Raw genomic sequence first — 24,103 nt, forward strand, 5'->3', positions numbered from 1 at the left:
TAAAAATAATAATAATAATAATAATAATATGATGGCAGTTGTGCGTGTATGACGATTTCCCTTGAAAGTCGATCGATACTGATAATAAATAATATACCGTGTTGTTAATTTTCTTTGGATAGACATGAACTTAGATAATCCTAACCTAGTTCGAGTTTTACGTGAATCGATACCAAACTCTGTCACATTCGTTTCGATCAACATTATATTGATATACGCTGCACGCGGGAACGATGACGTCAGTGACGGAAACAGTTATGTGATCCCGATGTTTTTATCAGTCGTGTGAAAAAAATTGCGCGTCTATATTATTGCTTAACATGGGTACATCGTTCAATTATAATATATAGGTTCGCGGGAAGTGTTCATTTTATTTTTTTTTAATCTCGGGGAGGGCATTGCACGAACCCTAGCCGCATAAACGCGACTAGGTGGTGTGAAAACAAACACGCTTTTAAAACGCCCGCGAATGACCATTCGACGACGGAGGGTGTGGCCCGGATAATCCCCCTTTGGGCGTCCCGGCTTGCGCGCAGTATTACCCCCACCGTCGGCGGCGGCGGCGTATGACACTATAATAATACGCTGGAAAACACGTAGCTTATGTGCCGGTGTTACAACACTGAAGATAATAGACAAGGTGGCTTTTTTCCGTTTCTATATGACGCCATGACGGTTATTGTTCTCCGAAAAAGATAAATCCGATCGAAAACAGTAAAATGACAGGAGAGGAGACAACAGCCAGGATTAGACGTTTTACATTGTTTAACGTAATCGGGGAAAAAACCCGATGATATTAAATAGGTATGATACAAAACATTGATAGCTTATAAACATTTATTACAACTATTCGTTATAGGTACAATTATAAAAAAATCTTAACACACCGAATCACAGGACTACTGTTAAAATTGAATGCCGTAAAATTGTTTTTGATTTTTATGTATTATGTTTCTATAAAAAAATCTATTTTATTTAAACTGAAGTAAAAGTTGAATCTATCAATTATTATGATCTAATCTTTTTCTTATCTTCGCAATTATATGGATACAAACAAGATATAGAAATAGATATTAATGGAATTTTATTGATCCATAAACCCAAACTAACACTCAAACTATTCATCGTGAAAAATAATCATATTACACTTTGCTATTAAAGTCAGTGAAGATAATTGTCATTTACATGTTACATCTGAATAAAGAATCCATTTTATTAAGAATACCTGGTAGGTATAAAATCAGTATTTATTTTGAAAAAATGACGGATTTTTACAGAGTTAATAAGGTAATTTGATTTATGTATGTATGCATATTATATAAATTATATTCACTAAAAACAATTTTAGTTGGCGGGTAAGTCATATTATATTGAATGTGTCTCGATCACGTTGATGTACCTATCTATAAATGCATGTTCGACGTTTCGCGACCTACGATTTCTTTGGCCCAAAACACAACGCTTCGTACACAGAAGTAATATATATATATATATATAAGTAATACACGCAGTGCAGTGTCTCGTGATTCGCGGCACTTTGAATCTCCCTCGCCGCCACCACGGCCGAGTAAATTTTCTCTCTCGGCCAGGGCTGTTATGGATATATATATACATATAGTATATATGCACACTGATTTCCCAGTGGGATCTCGTGTCTTCATGCAACAGTTACTTATGTGTGCGGTGGTCTAATAACATTATATACCGGGGATGGGTTTTTATACTTTATACATTTACTATCGTGTGCGTGCGGTGTTATGTATACCGCCCGTAGTATTCCCATGGGGGTGTGTGCGCGAGGCGCGTACATTATATTATGCGTACACTGTGGAAAGAGAGTCGATTACAGAAATCCGGTGGCCCGCGATTAATCCTACCCGAAAAATGTTATCTCTTTTTTTTTATTTTCATTATTATTTATATTTTTTTCCCCATTTGACGGACGCCGCCGACAACGCGACGACGACGATCACACACAATATGATCATCTCTGCCCCGTTCGGTAGCCGCCAAGCCATTGTCGGCGTCCCGCTGCAAGAAAGTCCAGTAGAGCGGAAAACGGGAGCTCATCGCAATATATATATAATATGTTTATTATAATAGTTGGTACACTGCATGTGTTCGGGTGTGTGTGTGTGTGTATATATATACATATCGTATCATCGGCGGTATTATAGATATGGGTTATTGTTACTGCCTACGCGAATGAAACATGCCGTTTTTAAGCGGACGATTTTCGAGTAGGGTAGACGATAACGGTCTTCTCTTTACGGCCGACTAATAGGCGCACAATGCACTACTTCTTCTTTTATTTCGATTTTTTAAGCCGTCACCGGGTTATCTATAATAATCGGTAAATTCCTCGGTATGTTGAGAATTTCAAAACAAGATTTCTTCTAAAGTTGTTATGTATTAAGTGTGATTTATTATAAAATTATGGATATACATCTCTGTTAAAACGTTAAGTATAGTTACACCATGGCCTGGCGAATAGATCGAAATTATAAGCAAATTCGGATAAACGGAACTAAATAATAATATTTTGTACCATTGAACGGTTATTCACCAAACACTTATGTTCCAAAAACGCGCTCGTTGAACAACAAAATTATACACGACGTGTAAGGTATACTAATTGTATTCATCTCTCATAATATAACACGAACTCGAGTGTTGTGTACACAAACACCATTTATCTACCTGCAGCTAGAACAGTATAATTTTAAAATATTTATCATCTTCTATAGAAGACGTAGAAGTGTACCTAACCGTAAGAAGTGTATACACTTTGTTTCAATCTTAATTATTATTAGAATTTTATTATAAGACATATTATTTTAATGTGATGATGTTACATTAAATTATAGGTTAATACGACTTTATCAAAAATATTTCGTACATTTTTAAAAAAAACAAACTAATTAGATATTACGAACATTTTTTTAATGTCGAGGAATTTTAATGAAACAATTAATTCCAAAATTATGTGTAGGCGAGCGATTATACATCACCTATTTATAATCGACATAGCTTTTCGATGTACGCACACCAATTTCCATAAATTAAATAATATGTAAGTTAATAAAAATGTTGGTTTTGGTAATTTTAAAACCAGTTTCTTCCTTAAACCTACATATGTTTCGCCGTAGTGTGTATTATAATTTATAATAATAACAACAATTTACGCATACACTGTTGTATTGGTTTTCCGCTGGTGCGAGAGCATATATTATTATAATATTATAAATTACAATGTCGCCGATTTCTGTAAAAATTGTCCAGTGTGCTGTATCTCGACAAGTATGATGTGTGTGGGAAGGAGATGTGCTCGCGGCGAGAACAAATACGCACATGTACAAGTGCACAACAAAAATAAATGTACGGAACGACAAGACGCGGTGAATTAATGTAAATCAAAAATCGCTGAGGTCCGTGTTTGCGCGTCGTTACTTACTATAATCCAAGTTTATAAGTATACACGAATAGCCAATGGATAGTATTGATATTGGCATCGTCTAGCCTTCTTTTTTTCGATGCGCACGCGTGCGTATATGCTCCAGTAGTACATAAAATATAGCGATTTTTTCACGTGTAGTGTACCGGATAGGTATCGCGTCCACCCCAACAACACTATATAGTCTAATTAATGTCGGTGCGCAAACAAATGTTTTTATTATTAATATCATGTACGCGCACGCGTTAGGTGCACGCTACCGAATATAATAATATTATAATATACGAAATTACGAAACACTGCGAAATCTTGAAGTGCACCATACCATGAGTGTTCCACGAGTTCGGTTTACACGTTAAAACTTAATAAATTCTGCACGGCGCGCCAGAAATCCGGTACGTCGCCGGACTTCCTCGTCTCGAGAAACGGCATCTGCAGCATGCAGTCGCGTCGCGCATTTAGGCGCCAAGTCAAATTTCCGTTACGACGAAATACTATTTATTTAGTACATATATATAAGTGTATATGCCTATGTGTATCTGCAGCGTTTTAAATACGTAATGTGTTAAATAGAATATTAGACATTATCACACGATGTGCGTATACACGGGCAGAAGGACGGAGTATAATAATGTACATAATATATAGCGTGTACGACGACGGTGGAGGTGACATACCCACTTGAGTCGCAGGCAGGCGCCACCGGCAGTGGCGGCACGGTGTCAGGTACATACGACCCAATAATTCACATTATTACCACCGACGGGACTACGGTCCTGTGTGTATTTGTGTGTGTGTGTGTGTTATTCGTTTAGGATAAGAGTAAAAAGGATACCGCCGTCGCCAGTGATGTTTTGCTCACCGAAAACTATATGTGTCGACTTTCCGGTCAAACGGTCATCCACCAAAGTGTACCGCCGCCACCGCCGCAAAGGGTATATAGGTAATATTATATTATCATCTACGTATATCTCGGTCGACCGCAACTGTTATATATAAAATACAAAAACTGCTCCACATCACAATATACTATATTGTATTTGTGTGTATATATTTTCCATTATTATTTCTCGTCGTTTGTCGGACGTGACAATAACATTTGTCCGACAGGTTAGGAATTTTTTTTTTGAGGAAATTGCGTGGCGATCCGCGTCCGATATGATATAATAGAATAAATCATTATACAAATACGTCATGATGTATATATATATAAATACAACACAGATATAGGCGGCAGGTACTATATATTATATTATACAATATATACCCTGACACAGGACTTGATATATTATATACAACGCGCGGTATTTATATATATAATCACAGGACTGCCGATTTCTTTAGAGTGAATAAAAATTCGAATACGCTTTTGACCAAAGACGACATCAAAGGGCACGTTGTAATATAGAATGCGATATAATATTATGTACAATATTATAGTTGCCGTTACAAGCTCGCACTAGTAGGCACAGAACAACGGGTTTTTGGTCTAGCATTGGTCACGGTGACTTTACTGCAGGCGAAACGAAAAACGAAACGACAATAAAATTAAGTGACACCTATATATATATATTTCAGGTATAAATAAAATATACGACCTATAACCATTGACATACATATATTATATTATATTATTATTATTGTAACTGCTGTTCGCTCATTGTCCGGGGTGTGATTCACATCAGGTAAATCGACGTGTACACGAAAATAATACGTTTACGATAAATGCCGAAAGAGAAGAACCAGAGTTTGAATCTACGGCGGCGATGGCGGCGAGTGCGTCTTATCTTTTTCATTTTTACACGGGTATTACACACCGTCGGCGGGGGCCCCATAAATCGAAGATTTTAGCGCTTGTCTAGTAGTACGCGCGCGGAGGGGTGGCGGATGGGGTTGTTTTAAAACACAAAAACGTTATACGAAACACTCACACACACTACACACGTAGGTACACATAAATATAAAAGAATCGTCTTAAAAAGGTGTCGGAAGGCGACGGGCGACGGCGACGACGACGACGACGACAACGATGATGACGACGGAGGAGGCGGCGGCGGCGGCGCTGTGGCGACTAGGCACTCAACCGGACCCGTCTGGCGGCAGTTATACACACGTATATTATATTATTATTATTATTATATGTTATATATATATAAACCCTCGTGCGCCGCCACTGTTTAATGACTATTGGCGACAGCACCCTAATTAATAGAAAAAGTCTGGTTCTCAGCGGGAACCCGTGTTAATTGAACATCTATAAAAATCTCGTATCACGTCGAATCTCCGCGTGTATAATATATATGTGTATGTATGTATATGTATGTACAGTATATTATATAATATATATAATACGTGTGCGTACACGAAATGTATATAAATTGTTTTAACCGGAGAGAAGCGCACACGAACTGCAGCAACCGTTGGCGGTACACATACGTATACAAACATCACGCTATATACGGAGTGACATCAGATTTACACACACACACAGACAGCCGCTTAAATCGACCCTTTTAAGTATTTCGAACGAGCAAATATTTGGTGTCAACCCCCCCGGACGGGCGGAAAAAAAATCTGAAATAAAACAACGACCGGAATGTTTTCCCGCACTCACCGAAACCCTTGTGAAACACTTAACGACACTATGTATCGATGCCGCCGCCGCCGCGTGTATATACAAGCCGACGCCCCCGAGAAAACGGTATATTATTATATGCGTATATAGTAGACACGTATATTATATACATGTATATAGTAGCGGCGCTACTGCCAGAGGCGCAGCTGAAATACGCCACCGCCGCCGCCGTCGCACACCCCGATCTAAGTTTGTGCCAACTGCGCAAAGTCGGCGTCGGCCGACGAGTGTATATATTTGCTCGCGTCCGAGGGTGTCGCGCGAGTCCGCCCGCCCACCTTTTTTTCGCCTATATTTTAGAAATGCAGAACAAATAAATAAATCGTAGCCTCGCTTCCCGTCCGTTCACAAATCGTTCTCACGGGCATCAGAAATCTATATAATATATTATATAATGGTATACTAAATTATGATGTAGGTACGCGTTGATGTTTTATTATCGTTTTCGATATCAGTGGCTTGTTTAGAATTTTTACTATATGGATAACCTGGTGGTGGGGGATAGATATGAGAAAGTTGAGTGTGTTGGGGGTCGTTAGAGGGAAAAACACTTTTTTTATTCATAAATAATACATTATTTTTTAAAAATGTCATGCTTTTATATTAAAAGATAAAAACAAGGATGAGAAAGGATCTACCATACATGTCCACCACACCCTCTGCTTGCAAATACACTATATCGACTGATCGGAATACCCGCTGCGTATTGAATGTTTGCAACAGCAGCACGTATATAATAAACATAATTGCATAAACATATAAATCATATAAAGTGAAACATTCAAACAACAGTTGTAAATGTATACAACAGCTAGGACATTTAATATAGTATAATTACAATACTAAATAGTAAGTAGCTTATTTACCGAATGCCTGCGTGACCAAACTGGGTCATTAGTGTCATAAAGTAATATCACTGATATCGTATAATTTATACATGATCGAAATCGTAGTGATAAATCTTACCACATGTAGTATGGACAATACTTCATTATTCATATATCTTCGCTATAAGAACCGCGTATTTATATGGAAAATTATACGAAAATAACACAAACAGAAATGCGTACATTTATTCTTTACAATTTATTTTACTCCCGAATAAAAGTTTTCGTCCACAGAGGATTCAGTGTGTATTAATTGAAAACGAACATTTAGTTTTGATTATTCTAGTCCAAAATTTAATTAACGTCTACCTACTTATGCCTATTGCATATATAATATATATAATATAATAAATTACTAAACTTTACATCGAATGCATGTAAAATGAGGGGAAACATCATTTCATGCTTTTTAAATGGTTATGGAGAAAACATATAAATAAGAGGAGTTTAATAATATATTACACAGTATTATATATAAATAAATGGTTTGTACTTACAAATCCGTGTTTGTCAGATATATTGTTGGTGAGTTTTAGCTTGTGAAACGACACGACTTTTTGCATCCACTGTTCGCCAGTCGACGGGGAATCGGGATGTATGTACATTCGTTTGGGCATTTCCGGATCAGCTTTTCCGGCCACCATCCATCGGCTAAATAACGATTAATATACACACAAATGTTATTAACAGGGTCATTGTATAAATCGGGTGTCGAGAATAAAATAATGCATGATTTATTAATGCAATAAAACAAACAGAATAACTTTAAAATACAAAAAGCAAAATTAAAAGCAAAAAAATAAATCGGCGTATAACGTTGTTAAATGTTTAAAACATGATAATTACAATTATTTAATAGCGGAATATGTACGTGTGTAAGTATATAATTTTATTGTTTTTAATAAACGTTAAACGCCAATTTTAATAAGCAAATATACATAATGTATAATATTATAAATGGCAGATTTGTAAACAAGGAAAATATTGAATATTAATAAACAGAGCGTTTGAAAATTATTTTGTTGAAACGTTAGAAGAAAGAAAAAAATGATCATGCTGTGAGTTAATAAAAATATGTATAGTACATAATATTATTTTATATTTGAGCCGAATCAACCCACACACGGTTTTTCTTTTTAAATGTTGAGATTTATAACTAATGAAATTAAATACAATAACAATGACCGAATAAACTTAACAAAAAGGCCATGGAATCATACAAGTATTTATGTATTTTGTAAAGAGAAATTATAATCTAAAATAATAAATTCTAATGATTATTATGTACTAAATTCGTGTCACTGCACGTTCATTTTTTTTAAATATGGATAACTATACCTAATAAAAAGCATAAATAGTTAAATGTAATGTCATTTTGAAGATAAATATATAAATTCAAAAATAACCAAATTTTTATTATATATAATATTGTTATGCATTTACCACTGATGATCCCATATACATACATATTGTTTACAACATTATATATTATCTAAAAAATTAGTCATTTGATTGAAATTTGTTTACTTTTTGTACCTGTTGTGGAACTTATAGCGACAGTCGTCGGCGGCCACGATGTCCATTAGCAGTATGTATTTGGCCTTTTTGTCAAGTCCCATTACTCGAACTTTGTAAGCGGGGAACATCCGCCTAATCGAACAAAACAAAAAAAAAAAGAAACTAAAAAACAGGAAAAAAACAATACGGGTTTATCATACAAAATATAAAAACAGAACCAAATAATAATAATAAAATATAAAAGTCGGGTTATGTGTAAATATATTACAGTGTACGTATAATATAAGTTTGACCGCGGGGGGGTTGGACTGCGCCTCGGCAGTCGGCTCACATATAATATACTAACGATGACAACGTTACTAGGTACATAATGTAATATATTATTAATATACACAGCAGTCGTATGTATTTATTCTATACCTGTTGTGGAACTTATACCGGTAGTCGTCTGACGCCACAATGTCCTGCAACAAGATGTACTTGGTTTTTGCGTTCAGACCGCTCACCCGAAACCTCATCTGGGGAAACATTTGCCTGCAGACAGTTTTTTCGAATATTTGGTTTTTTCCCCAATACACAATATAATATAAAACAAAATCACGCGCACTCTACATATTATTATTTAAACCATATTGTACTTATTATACATAGCTCCAACCACACTAATGTGAATATTATAATCGCAGTAAAATTGTCTAAGTAATGAATGTAGTATATCAGCTACACTCGTGGCAGGCTGTCTATTTTAACTTATAAGTAACTATATAAAGCGATTACGAGAAGGTAATAATAGGAATTAACAAATACACGTTAAATTTACTACTATATACCCGATTAAAAAAATAACTGGAGGTAAACATACAGTATACAGTGGTGCGCTGCACCCGCATTACAATATGTATAAAATATATTAGAAAATAGCACGAAGTATCTTTTATATAGAAAGCTATAATATGTATAATATTTTATATACGATATTATATCTATTAGATCGTGTTTGTAATACTATACATTTACTATTCTCTATCAAAAACAAGTACACAACTTATGTTTAAACACAAAATATACATAGGTAAACGTGTTTAAAAACTAATTTCTAGCTGCAGAGCTCGTATGATATATATGATGTCACATAAATATATATATAACAATATGTCTCTATATAATATCCCTCGTAACAACATCATATTCGGAAATCCTTCTCTCGCTGCTTCTGCTGTTGTTACCACTGTTCTTCCTCGTCCGAAAAATATATAAAAACCATCTGCTACACACGCTGCCCCCATCCCCCTCTCAGCTAAACTCCCTATTAAATGGTGGCAGCCATCTTTAATCGTCACAATAGGATGAGTGCATGATATCTCGCACTTTATTATTACGGTAAGTACGCTTCATCGCTCGCCCTTTTTCACACCACCCCCTGCACACATACACGCAGGATCCATTATTCGCGAGCGCCCGTTCCATTATACGTATACCATGCGGTATATTTTATAAATTTCAACCCTTATATAATAAATATTATATACGTGTGCGTGCGCGTGTGTGTGTGTTAATACGAGCTGAGAAAACCGGCGGTGGTGCGTTATCAATGGCGGGGTACAGGGGTGCGAGCGAGTGCTCGCTCACGACAGAGTAGGGCGTGTTTGTGGGCGAAATCCAAAGTCCGGAAGTGAACTTAACCGAATTCGATCGGTCGCAGGGGTGGCTGTTTCTCCCTGGAAACACATATATTGTATTCGAAACGAAATAATACATATATGTGTGTGTGAGCGTTTATTTGGGAGTTGCTGTAGCAGAGGGAAACATGATATAGGTTTTAAGTATTTTTTTCCTATTACTATATTATACATATATTTTATATTATTTTTTTAACCGATAACATGTTATCGCGCATTGTTGAAAAATGTCCGATCGGACAATAAAAACACGTATGCGGTTTTCGTGTGGGCGAAAAAAATAAAAGAATAATATATAATTTGTTCCCATTATTTTGCTGTCGATCCATTGTGTACGCACGTGGATTTCAAAGCCATCCAATATCGTTCGAAAATCGTTTTACCCATATGTACATCGATATCATAATATATTATATAATCCTATATGTATAACTACACTGTACACGCTAGTATATGTGTATATAAATTAATGTACCCTCCCCGTCTTTGTTCTGTTCGTGACAGTTCTTTTAAATGAAAAAAAAATAGTTTTCCACCATAATACATCTAGCTCTGAACGATGACAAATCGTATGGTAAAATTTTTTATCGTCCATGCATTTATAATATATGTTGTATTAATAATTTAACGACTACAAACGCGCAAGGACAGTTCAAAGGATAAACACGCACGAGCGTATACAAAATACATTAACGTACATCACATACTGTGTAGTACCTATATACCTGCCAAACATATATAATAATCTGCACACTGTCAAAATCATAAAATAAATACATGATGTGTACTTTAGACTCCAAATCACTGGTTTTTATTTGTATACATAATTGAATGAAATCGGCGTATTATATTTCTGTTTTTTTTTTTTAAGGCGAACAGTATTTATTCATTTTGTATATTTTATAAATTTCGATTAAGAATTTCGAATTATTTTTCGCCTAATATTAACTTACTGCAGTTCCAGAGTCTGATTTTACTTAAATTTTAAATATAATAACTAGTTTTATTAGTTTATTACGCTGTTACTTATGTAAAATAAATATTATGAACAGCATGTAATTGAATAAATAAGTACTTTTTAAAGTCTTACAAAATATTAATAATAATACAATGTTAGCTAATACGTCAAATAACATTATTATGCTGTACATCCAATAGCCACGGATGCCACAAGTAAAAAATAAAAAATAAATATTATACTATAAATTATGTTTCATATCGGAATAATTACATAAATCAAAAAACTAAATTAAACTTTACTATTGTAGCTCCTGTATTCAAAACAACAACCAATAAAATGGTGTTTGTTAACACAGATTTCGTTAAAATCAAATTAATTTTTATTGATTTCTTCAGAAATCCCTAAGTCGTGCGACAAAAAGACCGAAAGACAGAAACAACGCGCTCAACACTGAACCAATTAGGTTTTAGATACAGTTACGCTATAACCACCGTTCTAGGCAAACAAGAAATCTGTTAATGAGACTTATTTTAAATTCTATAACCGACAACTGTGTAAGCAAAACGCCAAACGAATTTAAACGCTGTGATTGTGATGCATTATTTTTCTGATAAAAAAAAAAAAAAAGGGTTGTCTCGGGATTATGCGATTATTCTCATTTTCTCGTGTCTCTTACACATACCGCGGTCGTCGGAAAAAAAAGGACGCTTGAACGCGCGTTTTTGATAAACGTTCACACGGCGCCTAAAAAAAAAAACCCATAGACCGTACGTAAGAGTATAAAGGGCGGCGCGAGCGAAGAAAGTGTTATTTTGTGTGTTAAGAGACATTATACACAGGTATATAATATTGTACACATTATGTTATTATGTATAATAATATGTACCTACAAAGAGCGCGTCACATTGTGCGGCGACGGCGGCGTGTGCATATTATAATATAGTGTACCTATATATACATAATACTGTGGCGCGAGGAGACGACGACGCGACACGGTCGATTGGACAGGGAATAATGAACGAAGGAGAAGAAGGTGTTTCTCTTCCTATTGTGCGTAATGGGTCGCCGCTACCTATATACATACGTATACAAATACAAATATAATACATATACACATAGTATAAATACGCGTATATATATATAGGTATAAAATATAATATGTATAGGCGGGTACCTACGCGAACATAATATATAAAATATAAGAGCGTTTATATACATAAAACCCGAATACAATAAGGAGCGGAGGCGGCGGCGGCGGCGGCGGTGTATGTGTTTGTGTGCGGTTGTGCTTTCGTCAACGCCGACGACTTAATGTACCGTGTAAACACACGACGAAGACGCGCGCACCCGAAAAAAAACACTCTGCGCGTAGCACATTTGGCGTTTTACGATATCGTCGTCGCCGCCGCCGCTTCACGCCCACGGAAGTATTAGCGACGACGATCGTTTTTATTTTCCACCCGTTTATAAATCATAGTAAATAATAATATAAAACGGCGGGGAGAGGCTATGTGTTCTACCTATAATATAGAGCCGTACGTCGATTTCCGATACACACGCGCACACACACTATACACGTCTCATGGACGGTATTTATTTCGTCCATATAATATTATATTGTATTATGCCTACTATATAACTGCTGCAGTACCTACGACACGTACTTATTATATTCCATCGCGTATATCATTCCGAATCGTAAATGCACGCAGCAGCATATCCGTTTACGTCATGTCACCCCGTGCCCGGAGATTATAGAGGAGAAAAAATACAATCGTCCGGTTAATGTTAATAATAATAATCGAAACACTATTACACCGTCGACGAGTACCTATAAAAAAATGATTTTAGTAAGACGACGCGACTCAACTCGACGCGCGCGCGCGCGTGTGTGTATGTAATATGTATATAACGTTATATATGAAATAGGTATAGGTAGGTAGAGGTACGCGCGTACGGATGGTTAGCGATATGATTGATAGTGGTGAGCCCGGGCAGCGGGTGGTGGCGCCAGCAGTAAAAACAAACATACCCCGCGGGTCGAAAAAAATCCCGTGTCCGCCCATCACCGTATAGTCATAGTCGTCGTCGTCGTCGTCGTAAAATTTAATAATAATAAATATATATATATATACATACATACACACACACATACGTACGTACGCGTGTGTATATCTGTATGTGTGAGCGTGTGTGTATAAAATAGAGACGCGCGCGCGGCAGACCCGAAAAAAATATTCCAGTTAATTTTTTACCTTCTCTCGTCACTTTTTGATTTATAAACGCTTTGTTGGTTTTTTTTTTTTATTTATTATTATTATTATTATAGTCGTCAACCGGTCGACCCGGTCGGTAACGACGACGCGCCGAATTTTTAATACGGCGTTTGTATCTACCTCGTTATGTTTATATATATTAGGTATATACATATAAACGGTACACCGAAATATCATACACTCGTAAATAGATGACGGTTTTCCATACATTACACGTGTACGATTAGTATTATTATTTTCATGTGATTTATGATAATAATACGTCCATATAATATTATAATAGGGTGAGCGAATAACGCGTGCAAGTAGTTTTAATATTTTAGGTAAATAGTTTGGTGAAATGCAGCAGCGTATATTTATTATTAATTTCATTTATCGAAATGAACGCGAGGTACTTATTCGAGTACCATTGTATTATATGCATTATAATATAATAATGCATTAACAAACAAAAGATAATATTTTAGCATTAGGAAATTTTTCGATGGAGTGCATGGTTTATATTATAATATAGATAAAAAAATTAATTTTTCATGATTTTAATTACTATTAGGTATTTATAGATTTTATAGCTAATGTGAATGCACAAATAACCCGATCAAAGAACTCCGCACAAATCACCACCCCCATAAAACACCGATATTATAATACAGGGTAATCGCCAACCATGTTAAGTGTTGACATTTATTTTTGAGTTTATTCATTTTCTGATTTCATACATATTTTAATGATCTTTTTTTCAAATACTTAGTATGTCATTTAAGGAGTACCTATCGTGTTACAATACCAACTCCAATTTTCATATAAAAATCACCCTTTTTTCTGTTAATTACTAAGTAGATGATTTTTTTGATAATGTTAATGGATCCAAATCAAATGAGTGGTTATTGAGTTATTCAAATTTATATATTAAGGATAATATATGTCTATAATAATAGATTTGGAGGATGAAGGGACTATACTGATATGAAAATTAAACTATTTAAAAATAAGAGAATTTTTCTCTGGCATAGACATTATGCATTCATGCAAGTTGATCTTCTTTTAAATTTTAGAATAATAACCCATTGCAAAAATGATAGAGAATAATATTTTTGAGGGTTGACTAATCAATTAGTCTATTAATAATGTTTCAAAACTATTCATATAAAGGTAAAAAGGTTGATAAAGTATACTTAAAAATTCCAAAAATCTGGATTTGAATAAATTCATAACTATTGACTAATGAGTTATGAGTGTGCGCATGCTTAGTAAATCACTCTGTGTATTGTAGACCTGGCACAGTGCAGCAATGAGTACCTATACTGATGTGTGTATTCGCATTAGTATAATGTAGGCTATAAACGGTACCGTTAACGTTCCATTATATTTGACCATACACAATAGGCATTTAGTCGGTATTTATTTAAGTACTACACAGTAGTGGTATAGGTATAAGAGGTAATAATTCGAATTTTTTTTATTACTGCACACTATATACACATGAAATCATAGACCAGGGATGAAAATTATTGTTTTTTACGTCGTTGACAAACGAATGGGCACGTCGGTTTACGACATCGGTTATCCTGCGTAAAAAAAAAAGATAAAATATAATTACTTGTGTCAGTCGTATTATTTTATAATATAGTAGCATATTGCATGTACGTTTCAATAATATGATATATCTAGAAACGATTAGATGCGTACAGTGATACACGTGACACGGTTTTTCGGTAAAATATAATTATTATTTTAAAATTCTACATAATTACTATGTAGTAGTACACAATAATACCTAACAATAATCAACAATAATATAATAATGATATGCGCTGATTAAAAAAAAACCGTCTGTGACTTATTACGCATATAACCGCGAATAAGTTTATTTTCTTTGATATTATACGCAAATTATAAAATATACATTGTACATGTATTTATATAAATACATATATATATATTCGCCACTTCGCCAGACAACATTTTCATACGTCTTTGCAGAGTTCTCTGCCGACTTTTGGCGCCTGTAAACCCGTGTCCGTATCGTAATTCTAAAATAATGTCAATCACGTTCTCGGAACATAATATTATAATTGTAGTGATATAAAATTTGTATAGATTACTCAGTGCAGCCACGCGCTGTTTGTGGGGATTCGTACTTCAATAAATTCATCGGAATATTATAATCATGGTGAAAGATTGGGATTTCGACCAATTTAATGTTTCATACATTATATTATATACGTATATTACACATATGTATAATGCAAAATATCTGAGAAACAATTTCGCGCGAGACGTATATCATTTAAAGCGATAATTAGTACGCAGAAATAGCAAATAAAAAAATTATAATAATACAAAATTGATTTTGTTCTCGTAATATTACTTAATTACGACGACGATAATTAAAGGTCAACCTGACGACGATAAGAAAAATAGTTTAAAATATAACATCATAATCAATAACAATAGAATCAGTGGATATCGGTTCTAATATTAACAATATTTTATATATTTATAGGCATATGGCTACCTGTACATGCTTTTTTAATTTAAAAAAATTGCATTTTATTTAATAAGTATTTTTACACTTTTTTATTATTTTATTTCATTTTTTTTTTAATGTTAATTATTCAAGATTACAATATCAGTTTCACTCAAACTGTCTTGGAGAACTTCCTGGGATTGAAAGCATAAGTTTGGATTAGCAGATTATAGTAAGAAGCTAATATGTAGTGTGTTGTGAAATCTTTAGTCAAAGAGCTTTCGCCTCTTCGTGTACGACTTTGAGGAAAAGCTTAGAGTATATAATATTATACACTTACTGTATGAGAAATGCCAAATTCTGGTAAGTGATTTTATGAAATAACCGTCTTGTATTAAGCTGTTGATGTGGTTAATTTTTTTAAAAGGTTTTAATATTTTTCTAATGGTGTTCATAACATCCGGAATCTTTTGTTTATCGTTGATATTGTGGTGTATCCAAAATTAACGCAGTACGATTTTACAATGTGGTGTTTTATACACTCGTGCGTATTTAAGTTGCCTATATATACAATCATGTCCTATATTATAAGCGTGCCATTAGCGCAATGCTTATTGTACAGAGAATACGATAATTATATCATGAGAAATATTCGACAGAAAGAAACACGTTGGGCAGAAGAATAAGAACGATGCTTGGAATGAATTTGGTGAAAGAAAAAGGGAAAAGGGGTGTAGGAGTAAAATGACGACGTTATGAAAAGTCGGTAGAGGGGGTTCATTGTGGAAAAAATTGCGAGGAGAAAAAATAAAATAAAAACAATACGAGAAAAATCTGTTGTCCTTTTACGTTTTAACAGTGCAGTCTTTTGAGGTGTCGACCGAAAACGCCGGGGTGAAGTGAGACAACAAGTATACACATATATATTATACGCACGCGGAAAACACACTGCTACATCGTGTTGTATACAGAGAGAGATGCGAAAAAATATTTATAATTGTGCGCAGAGAAAAAGGGCGAAAGCTCTATACCACCGCCACTGTATATAATCACTACTGAACTCGACAGTGTACATAATACACGTCAAAAGGATATTATTATTATTATACAACGCGGGGTCGTCCTGCTCATAGCGGTGTGGCGTATTATTATTATTATTATGTGTATATAATATATACGGGACTCGAAAATTAGCCTGGTGTGAACATTTTCTAAAGGACACTCGCGGGATGATCGAGTAGGGAGGGGTGTGGGGAAAAGGAGTCGTAGGACGACAAACGGATGCGACGCGACGGCGAGAAACTCTTCCGGAAAAACGAGCACTTTTCCATATTTTCTCCTTGTCGACGTTAAAGAGCTCCGACCCCGATAAGCGTGAGGTGAGGTAGTAGCGGAAAGCGCCTTTGTACTCGGCTTATTACGGTCCGGCGAACAAACTCTCAAGGCGAATGCTGATTTTCACCGTATATACGTGTCCATGTGTATGTGTATACGCGCGCGATACAAGAGAGAATCATTACCTACGACGTACGGTCGAATATAACTTTATATTTTAAATGCATAAACCGCATTTTATTCTTTTACGCCACGCGTTTTTCCTATAGCAAGAAACGGATTTTGTATGAGATCGCAAATTAAACACGCATGTAATATTATTATTTATTAATATTTATGATTAATAATAAAAACGATGTAATGACGTAAATCTCTATATTATAGTACATGTCGTATAAGTGTATAAAAAATATACAGTGATTATAATAAAGGATACTTATTATGATCATGTCGCTACCAACCTCGCAAGAAATGCACGAAAATCAATTTAGAGTGGAAAATAAGTTATTATATACGTTATTATTATTATTAGGTATACAATTATTTTATTACGTGCCTCGAAAATCGCCTGACCCGGCCGGTGCGTGGTGATCTCGTCGACGCCCCCTATGGCGTATAATATGTTTAACGCTATTACATATAAATAGTTATCGTTTGACAATTTTAACAACACCTATATGAAATAAATATTGGGACGGCGATGAGTACTAGAAAATACAAACTATAGCAAAAAAAGAGGGAACTCGTATTGAAACTTTTAAGTGCACATCGTAAGTATGTATGTGTATACAATATGTATGTGTGTGTATAAATACAAATAATACAGATGAAGCAAAAAAAAAAACAATAATAAGATTTTTTTTTTATAAAAGTGATAAATCTTTAAAATATATAATAATATTATCCTAAGTTTTATGAAATTATTTTTGTATATTATATTATACTCTTGCCACAAGCCTGAGGTTCCTTTTCCGCAATTAAAATATGTACAAAAGTATAGAAACAAACATATTTTTTGAGATTTCTATATATATATATATATGAATAAGTATGAACAAGATTTGGGAATATAAGAGAGTGAAGAGAGTGAAGATTGGGAAGAATATGGAAGAAAAAAAGAGGCAGCAAAGGTATTAAATAGACCACAGAAAATTTAAAAAAAGAATGTAGAAATATGTGATACACTTCTAACTTTAGATATTAGCGTAAATATTTGATTATTTAATCCATAATCTCCTTATATTAGGTATAAATTATAATACTAACGATTAATAAACAAATAATATAGTGTTTTTTATGAACATATGTACTAAATACCAATATAATATATTATAGTAGGTATATGGGCGAGTGAGCTTCACACATATTTTTATATTTTCGTTTCACACTCAGTATGGGAAAACTCATGAGAGAGTTGTTGAACTTTCGATTAATTAGTCGGGGATAAGAACATCTCAAATTCTCAAGCAGTCGTTGAGATTTTGAATATTTTTTTAACTCTTCAAAGTAATTTTATGACACCAGAGCCGGTACTTTTCAATTTTCTCAAAGCATTTCGCTATAATATTAGTGTAGCAGTACAATATTATAAAATATAAGGTACGTATACTAAATACAATATACTAGCTGTATTACCCAGCATCGACCAGGTTAAAATCTTATCATTTTTTGTTTTGCTTCCGTTGAAATATAGAATACAAACACAATTACAATGATTTATTTTATTATTTTCCACTACTTTATTCAGGACATATTTTTGATGTAAACGCAAAAAACTGAAGAAAGATTCGACTAAATCTACTCAAACAGTCAAACCGAATACAACAAATAAACAAAACAAACAAATACAAGAGTACAAAACTTTATTACAGAACTACACTTCACGTCACTTGACATACGTTATCTCTTGGGTGCGTAACACATTGCATAACGGGTCGGATACCTGATGATAAATAAATTAATAATAATTTTGTTTTACAGGTCAAACTCATACCCGGTTATTATAATAATATATGTGTGGGTGTGTCAATATAGTGACAAAGTTCGCAGATTTAAATGAACAGGCAAAAGATATATTTTTGGGTTTGCTAGAGTACATCTAACTACTAAATTATATACTGTGTACAAAAATGTATACGAACGAATTTGTTAAATATATACGCGGGATATTCCTATCAGCGATAACACACGCATATTGATTGGGTTTATGCAAATTGCAATCGTATTATTTAGATACTCCAACACGCGTATACCAAATCGACCATCGTAGTCCCGCGATTTCACGCGTGTGATTTTTGCACCTAGTGTACCGAATCATTTGTCGGAAGAATACATGTAGGGAATAGAGAATTAAAAAATAATAATAAATCGATAAAACCGTCACGACTCTCGTATATAATAATAATTTAATGTTACGGTGTTTCGTATATATACCTAAACATAATATACATTTTGTACACTCAATTTACAACGCGAACGTCAATAACAACAACATTTTATTGGCAGTGGTGTTAATCAGAATAAATCAACAATATTGAAACTCGTTATAATTCGTTTAACACGTATCACACTATACGGAACTAAACGAATGCGCGAAAACCTAAGCGTGATTAAAATTTAAAATATTTATCAAATCGTCGACTAAATACAAGTTGTATAATATACTCAATAATTCGGTGTATTACATATTGCCGAATTATAAATATTAATAAATAGAATTATACCTATCTTCACTCCCAATCAAAATAATATATATTCCCCGAATTGACTAAATATAGGCTAATCAGCCCATTTATTTCTGGTGCTATTTTTAAAACGACTAATATTTGGTGTCGAATACGCAGATTGTGTATGTAGGCACATTGCACATCCGATAAATATAATTATTAATATTATATAATATACAGACGTTGCAAATCACAGCTACACCGTTTTCGTTTTAAAATCAACTGAAGACTTAATAAATACTCAAACTATCATAACGCAAAAATACAGAATGTGAGGAATTGTGAAGGTGAAATTAAGTTATAAACTTATAACCAACTACAGGCTACAAAAATATAATCAAAAACCCTAGGAAAATAAAGATGACGATGAGCTAGCTAACGGAGGCGCGGTACACTCGGATATTATAGTTTAAGTTTTTCTTCAATATGATTTATATCATATTGTTTATTTTCGCACAACTACAATTACACACACACACATACATACACATACACACAAACAAACATACAATACCATCCTAGCCACGCCCCTTCGACGTGGGTCCGTTGATGGAATAATTAAGCCCTCCCATGTAGAGCCGATACCGGAATGGCCGGGGAGGGCGGGCGGCGAGCGGGAGGGCGACGGCCACCAAAGACTATACGATCGTCGTGGTGTGTTCGTGTGTAAGTGTGCTCGGCACGAAGGAGTGAGTGAGAGAGACGACAAAAATAATAATAATAATAATAATAATAAAAAATATAATAAGTGCACGGCGACCGCGGTAAACTGGTTGCGATACGTGCATGCTCCAGTGGTGGGCAAAAAGCGCACCGGGCCGGCGGAAGTGACGGGCGCGCGCACACTACGCGATCGGTTGAGAACCACTGCCGTCGAACACAACTGAATAGTGTTATTACGTGCACACGACGTATACTTATAGTTATGTACATATTACATATATATATATATATATATATATATATATATATATAATACACCAAGTGGTCGTGGTACGCGTACGTCTCGACGGCGCACTATTTACTCTGTACCGTCAACGACGGGATAACGAGCTACGATCGCCCGCCCGGCCGCGGATATATACTACGGTGGTACCCTATCATTAGCGTTTTATTTTTTTCATCTTTTTATTTTATATTTTTTGATGGATGTTATAATTACCGGGTCTCTCGCCTTCGCCCTGTTTGTTTTTGGTTTACACCATCCAACACACACACACACACACACACACACTAACAAGACACGTCTCGATTTTCTCTCTCTCTCACACTCTCTCTCTCTCTTACTCTGGCCAACGTATACTCATATTGGAACACCGTGGATCGCGGGCGCGCGTCCGCACACACGCACATGCCCAACACGGAGGTATTATTTATATTTTATGATTATTATTATTATTACACGATTATAAAATAACGATAAAAAAAAATTCCACGAGACCAAATAATATTAAAAGCGCGTCGTCGTCGTCGTCGTCGTCGTTATAATAATATTATAGACGCGAGAACGCGGTTTGAAGACTGCACTACCACGCGGGCCGAGGTGTGCGCCGCGCGTACGGGTTAAGGCTGGAGGAGAAGAGAGGGGAAAAAATCACTTTTACCGATCGATACGCGCGATAGTCGTCGCCTCACGAACAACGAGAGGCGCCTGACCGCCGCCGGTCGGCCGACCGACCATATTATATATTATGAGGCGTGTGTGTTTATCATCATGATATACATTATATTATTACAATATATTACACACGGCCTGGTCGCGGTTTTTTATTTTTCGATTTCAAAACGTATCAGTTTTTCTCGATTAAACTTTATTTTCATACGCCTACATTTTACTTGTATAGTACTAATTTTATGTAACGTGTACACGCCACTTATTGCGCGTCTGCATATATATGTTCTGCAGTTCTACACTTCTACACATAAATTAAATCGTTATATTATGTGTATCGATGACGAATTGATCGCGAAGTAGGTATATAAGAACCTGCAACGCCAGTTCACACTCATCGTTTTGTATTACGTCTCTCCTCGTCGTATAGTTGGTCAGATATTAAATTACGTGCAATAAATTTGCACACGAGATTCACGCAGAAGAACTCCTTAAGCCGAATTGAGAATTAAAATTAAATTAGGCGCCTCATGTCTTCATCGCCCCGTAGGCATAGCGAACCATCGCTACTGACAGTATTTTGAATACCATTCACCGGAAGATATTAGGACTACAGGAGTAATAATACCTACATGGTGCCCATATACTTATATACATTATATATATACGGTATACAACGAAAACGAAAATCAAGGACTATTATTGTTGGTTTTCGTTATCGGGGGCGGAACTATACAGTCCGAGGGAAGTGTACACGCGCGCATATAATACAAACTATATAACTACACAGAGTATTACAGGAAAAAACATGACCATCGCGTTTCACCCCAAATCGTTACAACTACAAACTACAGTGTTTGCCCCTTGAAATGAGTCTTTCTTACTCTATATATATGTATATATGTATACACATAACATTATACTTCCTATATATAAAAGCTTTACGCGCAATCAGATTTTTACAATGACCTATATAATACAACACAGCTATAACAGTGAGTTTGTAGTTCAGTATACATGATATACAATATACAATATACATATACATAAGAGAGAGAGGAAGGACAAATACATTTTTTTTTTAAATATTTTTGTCGAAAGATATTACATACCTAATATTAATAATGGTTTAATATATATATATATATATATATATACCGGTACGACGATATTAAAGTAATATAAAAAACACGAGTGTGACGAGTTTTGGCGTGCGGCGGTGTATACGTGACGCGCACAACACACAGAATAATATAATAGTAATCGTCACATCCGACCTCTAACTATAGTCTACCAATATAAAATTATAATATAATAATATAATATTTCATGCCTCCTACTCGTAAATAACAATAACGCACACCGCGTAACATTCGGTTCAAATTTGATTTTTGTCGACGAGAGTCGCACGTCGCATAATACATCAAACACGCTTCGTCCGAAGTCATATTATATACCGTGTGTGTATAATAATACCGATTTCAATCTAGTCAATTGCTCTAATTGCGCGCGACCACACAAACGCTGCCGCTCACGCAATTATTTAATCACGTCCAATTTTCCCGTTTCCCTTCAGCCCGCCACCGCCACGAGCTTCGTGGCCGGCGGCAAACATCAACTTTATAATACAACATCACTACCGCCCCGTTGTTACTATATACTACAATACAGTACTGCAATACTACACTCGCTCTGAATTTGCTCTTATCACAGACACGTCCATAACTCAACGTCGTAACAATAGATAAATATTGTTAAGCTACAGCCATCATCTTCTTCTCGTCCATGTTTTCTATCTCACTTTTAGTTATTTTTATTATTATCATACTATTGTCAGACGCAGTACCGCTGTAAGGTAGAGTGAGGTGATGCAAGTACTTAGTGCTGTATTATATATCACTCAGTACTCACTTACATATTATGCATATCTATTGTACTTAGAAACTTCTAGACCATCTAGACAAAAGCCGCCGCATCCACCGCCGCCGGGTAACGAACGAAAAATATAATTTTAAAATAAAAAAAAACCTCGAGAAATAGGGTAATAATATAATTTGCTTACCTACGACAGCGGAAGCCCAACGAAAAAAAATTGACGAGTCGTCGCGCTTAAGTGGTTATCCCAACTGTAGGTTTTCATTGCAGTACATATCCGCTCAAGTATATACCCCCGCGATACATCGGCAGCGTTGAAACGATCAAGTTTTAAATAAAATATTTGAAAAAAATCGTTTACCCCCATGGCTTGGAATGAATTAAAGGCTGCGAGTAGGTATGAATGGTATGATTACAAAATTTTATGTAGTGTGCGTTATAATATATGGTAATGAATGTATATGTATATCCCTGACCGGAAACGAAAATATTACTGTTTTTGAAAACGCGACCAATTTAAATATTTTAAGGTATAGATACATGCTTAAGACATATTTGTCCATAATTAATAACTTTGATCATTTTGATTGATCACTTTTTTTATTTAATATAAAATTAATTGCATTAAAACTGTCACCGAATACGGTGCTAATAACCGGAACAGATTTTTTTTTA

At 35.0% G+C, this 24,103-nt stretch overlaps 1 protein-coding gene across 11 annotated transcripts in view; it reads right to left on the bottom strand.

Moving 5' to 3' along the window:
* LOC132916909 (optomotor-blind protein-like) overlaps positions 1-24,103 on the bottom strand; it is a 50,128-nt gene that overhangs the window by 16,426 nt on the left and 9,599 nt on the right. For 3 of the 11 annotated variants that reach the window (XM_060977351.1, XM_060977353.1, XM_060977354.1), the window contains exons 2-4: positions 8,915-9,028; positions 8,504-8,626; positions 7,474-7,627 (exon numbers count right to left, since the gene is read on the bottom strand). In XM_060977351.1, coding sequence (XP_060833334.1) covers positions 7,474-7,627; positions 8,504-8,626; positions 8,915-9,028 — 391 coding nt within the window. The remainder of the gene's footprint in view (positions 1-7,473; positions 7,628-8,503; positions 8,627-8,914; positions 9,029-24,103) is intronic. The other 8 variants (XM_060977357.1, XM_060977360.1, XM_060977362.1 and 5 more) reach the window with 4 other exon arrangements.

This window comes from Rhopalosiphum padi, chromosome 1 (genome assembly GCF_020882245.1).
Source record: "Rhopalosiphum padi isolate XX-2018 chromosome 1, ASM2088224v1, whole genome shotgun sequence".
Taxonomy (NCBI): domain Eukaryota; kingdom Metazoa; phylum Arthropoda; class Insecta; order Hemiptera; family Aphididae; genus Rhopalosiphum; species Rhopalosiphum padi.